Below are 15,706 nucleotides of genomic sequence, written 5' to 3'. Positions count from 1 at the left end.
AAGGCTAGAACACTAATATAAGATTGAAAAAAAAAAAAAAGCATTAGGACAGCAAATAAAACAGCTCTAATCATGAATTAGCTATGGCTTTGACATCGGAAATAGTGACATGCATTTTGCATGGTGCACATAAAACCTAAAGTATTGGAAATACTGAGACATAGCAGCGTGCATTAATTGAACCCTTTGCAGCAGGGGCCCATGTGCATATGAAGGCAATCAAGCACTGAACAGAGAAAAGCAAAGGGTTCAGCAATGTCAATTTTCTTTCAGTGCATATCACTAATGCATAAAATAATGAAGGAAAAAAAGTGAAGTGAAAACAGACCTTATTGTTGTGGGTCACAAAGAGGTAGGCATGAATCATTTCATGCTAGAATAGAAAGAAAATACACATCATTACATGTAACATATCAAGTAAGAATAAACTGGTATAAAGTAGTATAAACTGTTCTGTTTAAATGGACACTGGCGGATTACATTCACTGACTGGCAAATCCATTAATCTTACTGTGAGAAGGGCCTTGGTATGTTAGAAAACACTCCTAAACAGGTACCTTGATGTCACAGACTTTGACAATATATTAAAGCTAGCTAATTGCTTTTTGTAAAGACAGCACTACCATTGCATTCAAAAATACACCAAGGCTCAATCTGGTAACTTCTCTGAAACATTTTTCTTGACAAATATAAATGACTTAAATTGCAAAGAACGCTATGAAATTCAAAACGCCACAATGACATCATAAACATTATGATTTAAGCACAAAATTCACATAGGTGAGCTTGACTTCCTTTTTCAACTGAGAAAATGCTAAGAATGGTTCAGAGAGTCGAACCTACCAGAACAGTATGATTTAGCATATAAATATAATTTTGCTCAGTGCAACATCTTGCCCCAGAGAGTGCAATCAAGTCACAGTCTGCATAAGCAATATACCGCCTCAGATGGGACTGCGCTATCTAGGGCACACCCCACACAAGCAGTGTGGCGCCACTACACCTGTTGAAAAGAAAATCTTTCCCTGCAAGCCTGTTAATGAGTATAGTAGGTGCAGGACAGTATAGTACTACCATCATGAATGCTGCAACAGAAACCTGTTTGTTGTACTGTCACTAGTACTGTAGCTGACTGAAATAGACAAATTGTAAAGGTTAGCTGCAAAGGCAGAAACACAAACGAGCAGCTCACACAGAAAATCTTCATTATCAGGATGCAGAAATAAACAGAGATGAGGTAGTTTACAATGCACCGGAAACACACCTCTTAACAATAAAACTTCTTACGGCAGCTGCTTATTTTTAACATCACCAAGACAAAAAAAAAAAAAAAAAAATGCATTAAGCAATAGACCAACAATCAATAAATGAAAAGGGAGAGCAAAGCAAATCTTGAAGTGTCCATGAAATGTTTCTTAAACTTGAATAAACAAATTCCACGGGTACAGTGTGAGCTGTGAACATCTCTGCCAAGTTGCGTAGCTCTACATGTTGCATGAAGCCCATTTGCAGAACATGAATTTAGCTTCCCCTTTTTCAAAGTGAAGTGTTCTCCTTATCCATTTTGGAGCTGCCAGTTGGCTGTCTCCTGATGTCAGCTGGCAGCAATAATGACAAAATGCATGTTGAGTACAGCAAGTCATCAATACTGAAACAGGCCCACTAGTTATATCAGAACAATCAGTGGTGGTGGACACACGGCAATACAAACCATGAGTCGGCCAACCCAGTGCATTGGTCAAAGGCCACACCGTGACTGCGCTGAGAACCTAACGAGATAATAAAGGAGAGAAGGCCACTTGGAATTTCCAGAGAAGCTACAGCAGAGGACCAGGCTTATCCCATGTTGAATGCAAAGAAGCCATGGGTTAAAAAGGAAAAAAAAAAAACATTGTTTTGGCAGCACATGCCCGGGTTTCAATGACACAGATATAATGCGCCCTGTGGATACTGCATTGGCCTAACTGAGACATATGTCAGTAGTTGCGGTACCACATGACCACTGCCTCCCATTTCTATATTGTAACCATGGGGCCCGTTTGAAGCTTGAAGCCATGCTGTACTTGAACTGGTGGCATCAAAACATGATGTTCAAGGAACCAATGCCTGGTATCAAAATACCTGAATTATGGAGTTCACAGCTACCTGATAAAATGAAAAGCAAGAAAAATGTTTTTGTGCTGACACTCCTTTATAGTGGTGCCTACGTAGACATTTCGAGAACACGTCAGTTTGGTGTTTGTCTTTGTAAAAATTTGTTATCAAATGTGTTGCACTTTATAAACAAGCCACTCTTTATATTGCAAAGCTTTTTTAGGTTTAAAAGAAAGACTTGTTTGCAGCTAAAAAATTGCATGCTTACATAGCACATTACCAAACAGCTCAGTAAACTGAAATGGTGTTGTGCCAACCAGCGACTTCGATTTTTATTCCTATGTACAGCCATGAGCCTGAAGCATAAAACAGTACATGGCATTTTGCTTCCTTTCATTCCAGCACGCAAGTAACTCGACTTGTTTAGCTATTAACTAGAAGGCCATCAGAACTCATTGTCGACAAGGTGGCCAGCAATTTTTTTTAAATTCTTTCTACCAATAAGAAACATTAAAACTTTGATATACTTTCTTTTGTGCAAAAGCAACTAAGGCTAAAATTTGTACACAAACCTCATTTGTGTACACAGTTGCCTGAACAAACAAAATATGAAGAGAATTTTTCACAGCAAGCATGTCCTGCTTTAGAAAAAAAATAGCAGCTAAAGATACTTACAAGCAGGGTTTCCACGAGGTCCTTCCTTGGCCGCAATTTCAAAAGTGGTTCACTGAGGCGCACAGAACATAGGCCACCTTTTCCTTCATAGCAACACAACCCAGCACATCTGAGTCATATACAGAATTCACCTGTCAGGCCATCAGTCAATGTAGGAGTTGGTACAAATATATGTGCCATTCCTACAAGCAAAGCTACAAGCTTTGTGCTACAATCCAGGTGCATGCCAATTTGTCACTTTCATGAAACTTCCTCCACCTTGCAGATTTCTGCAGAACTGATTTTCCATGGCACATGCAGTCATTAGAAACATAGCCACACTTGATAACAAATTTCACCCAGTAGATGCAAGTGGGTTAAAATTCCACTTAAGATCATTCCAAACATCGAAAGCAAAATATTTCTCTTGGAGTTAGTTGTATGTAACAGTACAATAAACTTCCGTTAATTCAACTGCAGCTAATTCGATTTTGTGGTTAATTTGATCCTTACTGAAGGTCCCGGCCATAGCCTATGCATTTCTATGGGCCCAAGTTTCATTATTTCGATCCCAAAATTGATCTTCGCCAAATAATTCCATCTTCATCAGTCAGCATGCACAACCCCCTTACTGGCAGCATCTGTCTCGGCAGAGTTTAGAGAACCGTGAATACTTTGCACACGTCAAAAAAATTTCCCGTCAGAAATGCCTATTTTCGGCCTGCCCTAGGAAGATTATGAAGCAATAACAGCAGCTCACAATGTCTTATTACGGCATTTAACTGATTCTGAAATGCCCCTTTTTTTCTTCTATTGAGCCAGCAACTGCATTTGCAGCGTTCATATGCGTTGCCGCATAACACAGCTGTATTGCAGTGAAGCTGATTTTAGAAAACAGGCTGCTGCTATCCAACACATATTAGGCAGCGCTTGTGGTTTGAAAGTCAGCGGTTGTGGCGTCGTCTTCTCATCTCATGTCCCATCTATGTTTCGCGCTGTTAACACCAGGACATATCAGACCCTTTCCTGTGTTCTTTTTTCTTGCTGAAAAAATCAGGTTTGCATTAGATTTCCACTTTGTTTAGGAGTTTTAATGTTACCTCTTCATTAGTTTTTTAACTTTGGACGCGTAGTAAGCGAGTGTGCATTTGATTTGGGGGCAGGTTAGAATCAAGCAAATAATGCCAAATGAATCACCGGTGTGTTTTGACATATTTTCTGCATCTTGGTCAATTCAACCTACCAGATAATTAGATCAATTTCATTGGTCTCGTCAGGATAGAATTAACAGAAGTCGACTATACTAACTGCCTCATACGGGTTCTTATCTACAAATAGATTAAGACCTGAAATGATTAAAAGAAAATTCAAGAACTTTGCATGGGAAGGCTTTATATTAATAATAACTCAATGGCAAAAAAAAAAAAAAAGAAATCAGAACCTATCTGAGCAGCAAGGCACGTTTCCTTAAATAAGGCAGCAAAGCAAAAAGATGGCAATGTACGAAATGCTAAAGATATTACCCAAAGATCTGATGTGATCCAGCTCTCGCTGTTAAAATAAATAACAGCTCAGCTAGATGACTCAGAAGGGTTTGGGTGCGAGCTAGTTGGTATGGCAACAACCATACAAGTAACCATACAAGTAACCATACATGTATACATATATACAAGTAACCATACATGTATGGCAACAACCATACAAGTAACTATTAATTCTAAAGACTAAGACACTGCACTAATAGATCATGACAATGGTCACAGTTCATCTAGCCTCTTCATTTAGCTATGTTAAAAATTGAGGCAGCAACATGAGGCTTTAAATAAATTTTTTTCGATGCATAAAAAATGGTCAGAATCCAGATGTGCCTCTTTCCCTATTCTGCAACCAGCATACTACTAGCATTCAGTGTGCCATCTCAAAAGGTGAGCCAATGTACAGGCTTGTCCACTCTTAAGATGAAAATGCGAGCATGTGGCTGTGCTCTACAGAGTACCTACACAACCAGTGCTCCCATGCAGTGGAGAAAATTATAGCAGGTGTAAAGACGCCTGGAGGCGTGGCTCCATTGTGTCTGCCCCAAACCTGCGCTACTATGAACAGACCTTCACCTTCAGTAGTATATTTCTGTTGCAGGGAAGCCAAGCTTGCATTTGTGTGCTTCACATAAAAGGCCAGAGGTTTCATCCCCTTCAGCCCAAGTAACTGCGTCAATGCAAGTAACTATTTGGGCCAGGTAAAAACAGTGTGGCGCTTCTCGTTATCCCAAGCAGTTAGCAAAAGAAGCCAAATCCTTCTGCATCAAGAAAGAATAGTTTCCTGGTGTCGATGCAGTTCATTGGGCACAGGGTGCGGAATCTGCCGGCTGCCTACATGTGATGCCTGGTTTTGTAAACAGGGTGACATGCTCGTGCAAGCAAAGTTCACCTAAATGAAATGCAGGCCGGGCAGTGTAGAACATGGATGAACAGTGTAGAAGACGACACGAAGCCCTAAGCTCTAGGAATCGCTGCATCTGCGCAGGTTTGCTGCAACGCATAGCCGCGTTGGCTGCACCTCCGAGTGCAACCACGCGCTCGCTTGTTCACCTTGAGAGTGGACCAGCCGGTATAGTTGTTGTCATGCTTAACCTGAACATGCCTTAAGCACCTTCTTGCTTCTCCTGAGGAAGGTGCTGGAGATTTTTGGTTGAGGACTCTTTAATATGTTTTTGCTCCTTACAGCTGGCATTTGTTAAACTTTAATACGGTTACCATTCTTAGGATACTTCACATATTTTAAAGTACACATGTGTGTGTGTCTGTCTGTCCCTTAACTGTTTTCCCTCCAACTTGGGTCACTGGGTAGTCCATGGTCTAATGGGTAGAGCATTGGGCTGCTGTGCCAAGAGAACCAGGTTCGAAACCAACCAATGAACCAACTTGTGATACTGGGTATGTGGCCAATCTTCAACGAAAAAAAAAAAAAAAAAATCTCTTCATGTATATTCAGACAATTTTTTCTGAACATGTAGGTTTTCCCAGCTAACGTTAGCCAAGCTGTTCAACAAAAAAAATATTTAAAAACCATGGTGCAAGATATGATTTTAAGACTACAATGTTTGGTTGTCAGAACGCTGACGACCAAACACCGTAGGTCCTATAATTGTATCTTCAAGCGTGTTTCTTTAAAGGGCCCCGCACCAGGTCTGGCAATTTTGAGCTGACAAGCGCCATGCATACAATGCTCACTAACGCTCATGTCTACTAAGTACTACATTGCTAAATGCCGTTGCCCTTCTCCTTGCGGGCACCGCGCTTATTGCCAGAGAGTCGACGTATATCACACAAGTGCGCCTACGTACATCGTACTGCTGTGACATTGCTCGTAGTGACACGTGACTTCGAGAATTGGTTAAATTAAAATTAAATTATGGGGTTTTACGTGCCAAAACCACTTTCTGATTATGAGGCACGCCGTAGTGGTGGACTCCGGAAATTTTGACCACCTGGGGTTCTTTAACGTGCACCTAAATCTAAGTACACGGGTGTTTTCGCATTTCGCCCCCATCGAAATGCGGCCGCCGTGGCCAGGATTCGATCCCGCGACCTCGTGCTCAGCAGCCTAACACCATAGCCACTGAGCAACCGCGGCGGGTCCGAGAATTGGTCTAATAGTTTGGCGGAAGCCCGCAAGGTGGAGAGAAGTAATTAATAAAGGGAGAATAAGACACCCACCCAATCGTAGCAATTGCTACAAAGGAAACCCATATGGGTTCCTCGAAAGAAAAGCCTCGCAGTTGAAGAAAATTTGTCCTGACCCGGGACTCGAACCCGGGACCACCGCCTTTCCGGGGCAGCCGCTCTACCATCTGAGCTAAATAGATGGCTGGCAGATGGCAGGGCAGCTGCCCCAAAAAGGCGGTGGTCCCTTCCAGAGGGAAGCACAAGAGAGGAGCTCGCCTGCATACATTCCTAATACAGTAAAACCTCGTTAAACCGTACCCGCTTAAACAGTAGTTTCGTTTTAAAAGTAAAATCCCCGACTCAGTGGCCATTGAACATAATGTGTTTTGTATCCGCATAAACTGTATCAGCTTATTGTGTACGCATCGGTTAAAACATAGCGTTTCCACTTTTCGTCGTGCAAACACGGCGGTGCATCGTCTCCATCGGGTGGCCCGGCAGAACAACAAGCCTCAGAGATCGGAACAATGGCCTCCAAGCGCCCTGTGCGTTTGCGCGTGAAGCCACATCAACATCAACATTATTTCGGCGCCGTGCCAGAGAGCGTTGTGGCGTCGTGCAAGCGAGGACTCGCGTCATGCCGAAGCTCGGATAAAAAAAAGGCGTCGGGTGCTCAGCATAGAAGAAAAATTGGAGATCGTCCATGCTGTCGAACGTGACACGAGGAATTCGGCGCTGGCACGCGACAGGGATCTGATGTTGACTACTGTGTGTGGCATTTGGAATGCGAAGTTGCTCGGCAGCGCTGCTGCGACCGCGAAGAGATGTCGGCTACGAGGTTAGACTTTTCGCCATCGTTGCCTCTGCTGTTGCCGAAGTGTCGACTAGCGACAGAGATGAGGATGACAGGGAAAGCGACAGCATGGGCGATTCAGGCCCGACAGTGGCAGAAGCTGCGCATTACATCAGCCTCATGAATGCAATAGTCGCGACGAGAACAGCACCCTGCGTAGTAGCTTCAACGGGGTGGCCGGGACTTCTGCAGCACTGAAAAAGGCACCCCGGGACTTCTGCAGCACTACTGCGTGCGTGCACGGAGAATACGTAACGCCAATGAGGAATCTCCCATGCGAGTGTTTGCCAAGAAGAGGGGGCTGGCTGAAAACCTCGCACGCAGCTTCTGTACATTTGAGGCCGCTGTCGTTGTGCTAGGCTGCCGCGGCATCAAACGCAAATAACACTTTTGTCGCGCAAAGTGAATAAATACTGCATGTTTTTTCCCCTTTCATCGCGTTCTCTCCAAGTTCCGTGTTCCGCTTTCGACAGGTAAGTGGGCGATCTCATGCTATTTCGGTTAAACAGTACTACCGTTTAGTACATACTTTTTCCGAGCTCCGGCCAACTACGGTTTAACGAGGTTTCACTGTACATGACGTGTCTCTGTGGTGGCCAATACTGTGTGTCGCTACGTTGCCTCAATGCTAATAGATTGGTTCTGCCATTGGCACATTTTGCTAGCCATTTGCCATGGTAACAAAGTAGTAAGGCTTATCTATACAAAGAGAGCAACAAGGCTGATTACAAACAAGTGAGAAAAGTTTTGCCCAAATGAATACAGTTCAGTGCTGCCCTGCAGCATGTGCCTTTCGGATCCTTATGCCAAGGTTACCCTGCGTACGCAACAGATAAGTATGTAAACTTGTGCCTGGGCTGCAAAGCAATTTCAGCACGTTATCAACCTCCTGGCCAATATTTTAAAGTAATTTCTCTTACTACTTTAAAATAATATTTCACTCAATTGGATTACAATCAAAAACTAATACTACCATGGATACTATCAGCTGGGGAAAGAACAAAAGGTTCATTTACGCTAACTGCATTGTGAGATGCATGCTCTAGAGTGTTTTGTACAAAGATTAAAAATGCATCAGCATATAAAGATGTATGCTCACAAGGTCATGCGTGGGCTCCAGCGCACTTCAACCCCGTTCAGCTTTCCAAAGAAGAAGGCCTTATTAAATTCAACGAAGAGGCTGTGCACATCTGGGTTGGGATCATTGAGTTCCCAAAAGGAATCTATCACTGAGAGGTCACTCCGTGACGAGTAGGACACCTGCAAACACAGTGCAGGCAAGTCAGTCTGTGCCCAACAATTCTAATTATGTGACCAAAGCACTGGCAATGTTGCGATTACTACACTACGCCACATGGAGCAAGAGCATGAATGTGCTTTCGGTACTCGAAATAAATAAATAAATTAGGCCTAAAAAATTAAAAAATAAATATTTTTGCCTAGCATGTCCATACACACAAGCAAGAACAAAAACACACAAACATAAACCATGACATGTTTGAATTTTTGTAGATTTTACAGACTCAAAAGAACAATTCCAACCTTCAAGCATAACATGCTACCATGATGAGCTGCAGTAACAAGAGTTCCTGCAATGGACTCCTTGGGACAGCACATTATTGTATGGATTGCACTGGTGAAATAATAAAAGTCCCAGTGTGGGACTTTGCCCACATTAACTGCATTCCATGTCATAGTGCAAGATTTCTTGATGATGTATAAACACAGCTAGCAAAAATTAAAATGAAATTATGAGGTTTTACGTGCCAAAACCACAATATGATTATGAGGCGCACCATAGTTGGGGACTCCAGATTAATTTAGACCACATAGGGTTGTTTAATGTTCACCGAATTCATGCTATACGGGTGTTTTTGCATTTCAACCCCATCAAAATGTTGCTGCCGCAGCCAGGATTTGATCCTGCGAGCTCAGGCTTAGCAGCGCATTGCCAAACCCATTATGCCACCACGGCGGGTAACACAGCTATAGTCTCACAGGCTGCACAAGACTTGATTGTAGGGCAAAACAAGGTTACGATCTCAGCCTTTAAAACGAATATTAACAACACGAACATACAACAACACCACATGATGGTGTAGCTGCATGACTATCGCCTCCAAAGCAGGCGAAAAAGTCAAGGACTCGCATGCAGGTAGCACGAGAATAGAATACGCAGAGCGCGCTAGCGTGTTCTATTCTTGTGCTACGTGCACGTGAGCCCTCGTCTTCTTTGCCGGCTCTGGAGACGATAGTCGCGCCGCTACAATAGTATCATTAGTTTGATCTTAGTAGCACAGCAATAACAGCACACCAAGTTGTCTTTATCGATTAGATAAGACAGGTCAGCAAAATAATATTCAGAAAAATTGTCCACAAAATATATTTTTACTGAGAGCACACTTGAACTCGGCCTAAGAGGTAACTTTAGCTCAGGGGCTCCTATCTAAGTACATGTGAACAATTTTTCAGCAACCACTGTACCGAATTCTAAAAAAAAATCAAAATCTAGAGACTAGGAAGCCTATTTTTCATTTAGGCCATTAATTTTGAAATATATATTGTTCAAAATTGGAAAATTTTATATAACCACAATGTTTACAATGCTAACGTAGCAATAAAAATCGATATAATTATGTAAACTACACCTAACAATAATCTAAAGAGGACAAAATTTATAAATTATACACTCACCTGAAAAATACCACTAATTTGTGTGTAGGACTTCAAAACCCTTGTAAACATTGTAATTTCACATAAGCTGTAAATTTATATATCAAATGTGTCCACTTTGAATGCAGTTTAGAGAACTGCAATATCTGTTCTTGGTGCAGAGTTATGGATTTGTAAACTTTGTTCTTAGGTTTATGTTTGTAACTTAATCGTTTTTGGCAGTTTCTGTGAAAAATTCCGTGCCTTATATCAAAATGTTATTTCCTACAGTCACTAGAAATTAACTTTCTTTAATGCAACAAATTTCATTCACAATGGCTCAGCGGTTGTCTCATAAAAGCGTTTACGTGTACTTGGATAGGGAAATCAGAGTTGGCCCTAAGCTAAATAAAGGTTATTAACTCATGGACTTCGCTCATGCCCGCTCAAACACTCATGGGGCTTTCACACCCAGAATCGCACCTTTTCTGATTCACTTAACCTCACATCCACTTGAGCTCACTCAACAACCACTAGTACGTTCTCAGACTCCTTTGTGTCCAAGTTCAAGTGAGCCAACTCGCGAGTCTGCTGACCTATGACAACAGCAAATGATGAACCATTGGAACCTTTCCTTTCACTGTTTCTTTTGTTTCATTATTTACAATGCATTTTCCCAGGTCCAGTGCAGCACACAATACTTGACCAGTCAAGAGTAACTACTTATATTTTTTTTCCCTCCCACTAAATTGATAGAGGTAGGGCAATTAGCAGTACCAGAAGGGATATGAAGGCACGCACAATGGGCGTAAGTAGCCATATGTAGACAGAAGTTTGAATAAATATTACTCCTGTGTGCGTTACATCAGTGAAGAAGCTAACAAGCCGGTGATTGTGCTCTGCTCAATGAATCAAACAACCCCACCAATACTGGCTTCTATACGTGATGATGTTTGATGCACATGGTGATGTCACGAGTAAGATGAGATATCAGAAACTCAGACACAGAAAAAGGTGGAGTGATGTTGCAGCACCCATTTCATCCAGTACAGTCACAACACACTGTACAGCCGCCCTGATTTTTAATAATATAGCGCGAGCGTCGACTGAACTGCTGGTGAGCGCCTTATAATGGCGATAAGCGTGCAACAAGGCGAGAGTTCGCGCACGCGCACGAGCTTTCTTCCTGCTCGTGCGCGAACTCTCGCTTTGTTGCACGCTTATCACCGTTATAAGGCGCTCACCAGCAGTTCAGTCGACGCTCGCGCTATAGTATTAAAAATCAGGGCGGCTGTACATATAAAGAAGCACGTAGATTGAAAACGCTAAGTTGCTTGAAAGTTCGTTCAGTGCCCTAAACAAAACAGATAAAGCTTGGGTCTAATATATAAAACCACAAATCATGGGCATGCTCACACGAAGAAATTGATTTCAGTATGCTGGCAGGTTTGAATAACCCTAGCCCGGAAAAACTTGAAAATGTTGACCATTAAAAAAAATTGACCGCCCTTCCACTACCGTGAAGAGGGGTGCAGGTGAAGCTCGGTATCCGCAGCTCTTTGTTGTCATAACACCTTGGCTTCGCGCTTCCTCAAGGCGAGGTCGGCACGTCAATGACGAGCCCTTTCTCGAGCGAGTTCCTTGCAGTGTTCATTAAACGCCGCCTCTTTTTCGGCCAAATTCACGACACGCAGCCCACTCCCATTCCTTCAACAGTCTGCTCTTCGGCAGAATGAACCAAACGCGGCCTCCCTATCTGACTGCCGGGCACACGAGGCAAGCGACCACGCTATCACACCCTTTCCCTCCTCAGGATAGAGGGGACGCCGGTGATTCGCTCACACGTTGCGCTGCGTCTACTTCTTCATGCATGTAAAACTATGCTTTAAAGGGCGCATATGATGAACTGACAGTGGCTGAATCGGTTAGCGTGGTGGTCTTGTAACCCGGAGGTCGGTGGCTCGAATCCGCAGCTCGACAAGCAATTTTATTTTCACGCAGCTTGAGTTTTTCGTACGGCAACACCAACACTAATGCTGACACAAGTGAGGCAATACAAGCTTCGTTTGAAAACAAACTAGTAACTAGTGGCATTTCCAAAGACAACAAATTTTTCTCTAGCAGGGCATGGAGAATTTGAAACGTTCCATCAACCACAACATGAAGAACAGCATATTAACCAATGCAGTACAATAGAGTGAAGTAATTTAGGTTCCCAGTAGCAACTTGCAAATTATGATAGAACTAAGGTTCCTCTGCAATAATGTATGTACACTAGGTATCGCCACTAAAGCGACAGCGGACAGGTTGTATGTAAGACAATGTGTACAAATGCTTGCATTTTCCAAGAACCCAGCAACGTTCCACTCGCTATGAGTGAAACACCTGACAGTTTATTGCAATGTCTTTCGCCTACACACTTCATTTTCAGCATATCTAGGGCAGACTAACTGAATGATGTGCATTGCAAAAACTCCTGTAGTTAAATATTACAATATTTACAATCACTGAATTATTTTAACTACAATTATAGAACAGCTGAAACTTAGTTTCACCTTTGCATGCATATTCATGCCCAAGAGAGCAAGGACAATAGCAGAGCACACTTGTCAAGTTACTAGACAAGTGATGCAGAGGATCCTTGCTCTCTTCCATACCAAAACCAAAATAATTCTAAGCTTATGCTTATACAATCATAACCTTTCTGGGCAACATTTGCATTTTTCTCATGGCTTAGCAAGTAGATCACACCAAGCTTTTTCTTCTCGCTCACAATTTGAATATGAATTCAACAGGTCATATTTTTCTTAATAATGAGGTTTTCTTACCATCACTGTCACATTGTGCATGCCCTTGCTATAGCCCTCCTAGAGGATTTAGAACTAAAACTGAATTGACCTACTTAACCTGCAATCTCATTCCACAGGAAGGCACAAAAGGTGCGAGAGCAATAACAGATAGCTGCCAACGAAAGGACTGCTGTTTGGTTCACTGCATCTTGACCTGCACAGTGAACCTGGCAGCAGTGATGTACAACAATGGAATGACACATATGCATGTTGGGCTACACCACACAGCTCCAAAGCACCAGTGCGCTAAGTGATAGCAATGAGTGCTGCCATTGGCAACATAAGAGCTTGTTTCAACTTCTTCGTAACTTGTGCCTACATGCAAGAAGAAAAAGGAATGAGCAAGTATAAATATTATGAGTTAGAATCTGTCACTGATGTGTGCATGTCACGAGTCAGTATAGTTAGTACTTTAAAGTAGTGTGTGCCCATTACAATAGCCATGCTGCGCTGCTTAAGACAGTGAAGATGGGTGAAAAGGATCTTTTTAGAATTAATTGCTTGTTACATCGCAGGGCAGTCACCATGGAAATGGGAAGCAAAGTAAAATAGAAGGCACATGGGGATAAAGTACAAACACTGGCAAGGCATGACATGTCCCTCATGCTTCTCTAGCTTTTATTTATTTTTTTATTTCATTTCTCAAAGGCTATCGGTATTGAATGTTTTCAGCATTGCTCCTTTGTGAAATGTGAAAAGCTCCCACGATTATGATGCACTAATTAAAATACCATTTCTTGGGTGCGCTTCACTTAAACCGGAAACACATTCAGGAACTGAAACGAGTCATGAACATGAGCATTTGTTCACAAAGCTCTACAACATTCAATAAGAAAAATTCTGGGGTTTCACGTGCAAAAACCACGATTTGATTATGAGGCCCGCAGTAGCGGGGGCCTCGGGATAAATTTTGACCACCTGGGGTTCTTTAACGTGCACCCAATGCACGGTACACGGGCGTTTTTGCATTTCACCCCCATCGAAATGCGGCAAGCGCGGCCGAGATTCGATCCCGCGCCCTCGGGCTTAGTGGCGCAACGCCATAGCCACTACACCACGGAGGGCACAACATTCAATAAATTGACTCTGCATTGGACTTGAGACCTGCAAAGACGTGAAATGCAACTAAAACACACGTAATTATCGTGAGAGGCCCTAAATTAAAGTGAAAACATATCAGACATAAGTGAAAACGTCAGACATATCGGACTATACAAAGGCGAATGCCACGCTGTTACCAAATTACTGCAAAGTGCACCTGCTGAAGGGTATCGAACAGTGCAGAAGACAGGCTGTCGTCTACACTACGCCCCGTCTTCTGCACTGTTCAGCATTCACCAACCAGCCTACTTCTACAGCCAACTCCTACACTTAAGACATTAGGTCTTTTACAGGAAGGCGGACGCATTACCTGCGTTGCCATTATAGCCTTTTCTTTTTAGTATTATATGAGGAACTAAGATTCTGCTCCACCTCACCACATTTTATCGGACACGCTGTTTTCATTATACAAATGGCCACGCGAATGAGCAGGCAGATGCACACGTTTTGTCACGATTTACACCTTACATATAAAACGCTCGTGCTTGACTTTGTTTTACATGCCAAATATGTTACAAAACTTTGCCAAGTTCTCATCGAGTCTTTCACGCACATTTACGCTGAACACCCGGATCTGACATCCAGCACTGCGTGCTCTTGATGTTAAGATGCGAATAGCCGCTTGGGCATTTTAAATAACTCCGTTGCCTGTGACATGTGTCCTTCGAAACAAATGAAACATCGGTAAAAGTTATTTTCTACAAAAGCTGTGCGATAGCCAACAAAGAAATAAAGTATGATTTTCAAGTTCAGAGAGACTGACTTTTGGCGCGCTTCCGACATGGCAGACGAACCAAACCGTAACCAAGCCTACATCAGCTACATCGATTTTTCAAGCGCTGCTGAAGTACATTTATCTTCATATGCTAGACTGTTATAAGTTACTCGTACCACAGATTTTTCCACTGGTTCCTTTGTGCTGGGGTCATCCCATTTTTGTAAACTCTGGCGATACTCATTGTCTTCGTTAATCTGTAGCTGAAGCTCCAACGCCATACGAAAATCTTCGTCTTCGTCAGCGATGGCCATTGCAGCGTTTGCAGTCAACATTTGCCGAATATGATGTGCAAGTTTCACCGGCAGCTACATGCTCGCAGCTCGTTCAACATATCCCCACTGATTGAGCACCCATCCACAAGTGTCAGCGCACCGCGCACCTGAGTTGATCCAACATTGGCCACATGGATGGATGGATGTTATAAGCGTCCCCTTTGGAACGGGGCAGTGGGTTGCGCCACCAAGCTCTTGCTACCATAGAGTTTCTCACTGTAGTGACCCTTTGGCTTGCCCCTTCTGCCACACAACGATAATCGTTATCTGCCTTGATGCGTTTCCTTTCTTTAACGCTGCGAGCCAGGTACTTTCCAGTAACGAACGGCACGCGCGTTATCAGCATAGAACAGTTTACACCCTTTGGAGTGCCCCTTCTGATAACGCGCGTGCCGTTCGTTACTGGAAAGTTCCGGGCTCGCAGCGTTAAAGAGAGGAAACGCATCAAGGCAGATAACGATTATCGTTGTGTGGCAGAAGGGGCAAGCCAAAGGGTGTAACTTTGCCTAAGAGTGTATATGCCTAGGTTAACCACTGAAAAAAAAAACAAACACTATGAACTACCACGTCCAAACTTTCTGATCCCCTATTGCGAACTGTGCTTTTGTACAAGTAGTACAAGCAGTACAAGTCAGACCTTCGTGAACAGCTTTTAGAAACAGACGCATTCAGTTGATAGCATAAACTAAATTACTCAACATAAAAAAAAATATAACTGGTGTGTTTGATAACTTAGTTAAACTACTGCTCATGAGAAACTTGCGCTATATTTTGTAAACTTTCTGACC

The 15,706-nt window shown here is 42.8% G+C and overlaps 1 protein-coding gene across 1 annotated transcript in view; it reads right to left on the bottom strand.

Moving 5' to 3' along the window:
- Positions 1-15,053, bottom strand: part of mh (DNA-dependent metalloprotease SPRTN) — a 37,202-nt gene extending 22,149 nt beyond the window's left edge. Inside the window, exons 1-4 of the mRNA XM_050195260.3 lie at positions 14,760-15,053; positions 8,366-8,526; positions 2,770-2,878; positions 329-373 (exon numbers count right to left, since the gene is read on the bottom strand). Coding sequence (XP_050051217.1) covers positions 329-373; positions 2,770-2,878; positions 8,366-8,526; positions 14,760-14,918 — 474 coding nt within the window. The 5' untranslated portion in view covers positions 14,919-15,053. The remainder of the gene's footprint in view (positions 1-328; positions 374-2,769; positions 2,879-8,365; positions 8,527-14,759) is intronic.
- Between the last annotated feature and the right edge of the window lie 653 nt (positions 15,054-15,706).

Source organism: Dermacentor andersoni, chromosome 1, assembly GCF_023375885.2.
Source record: "Dermacentor andersoni chromosome 1, qqDerAnde1_hic_scaffold, whole genome shotgun sequence".
In the NCBI taxonomy this organism is placed as follows: domain Eukaryota; kingdom Metazoa; phylum Arthropoda; class Arachnida; order Ixodida; family Ixodidae; genus Dermacentor; species Dermacentor andersoni.
Note: the sequence above shows the minus strand (reverse complement) of the source record. Positions and strands in the feature narration are given on the sequence as shown.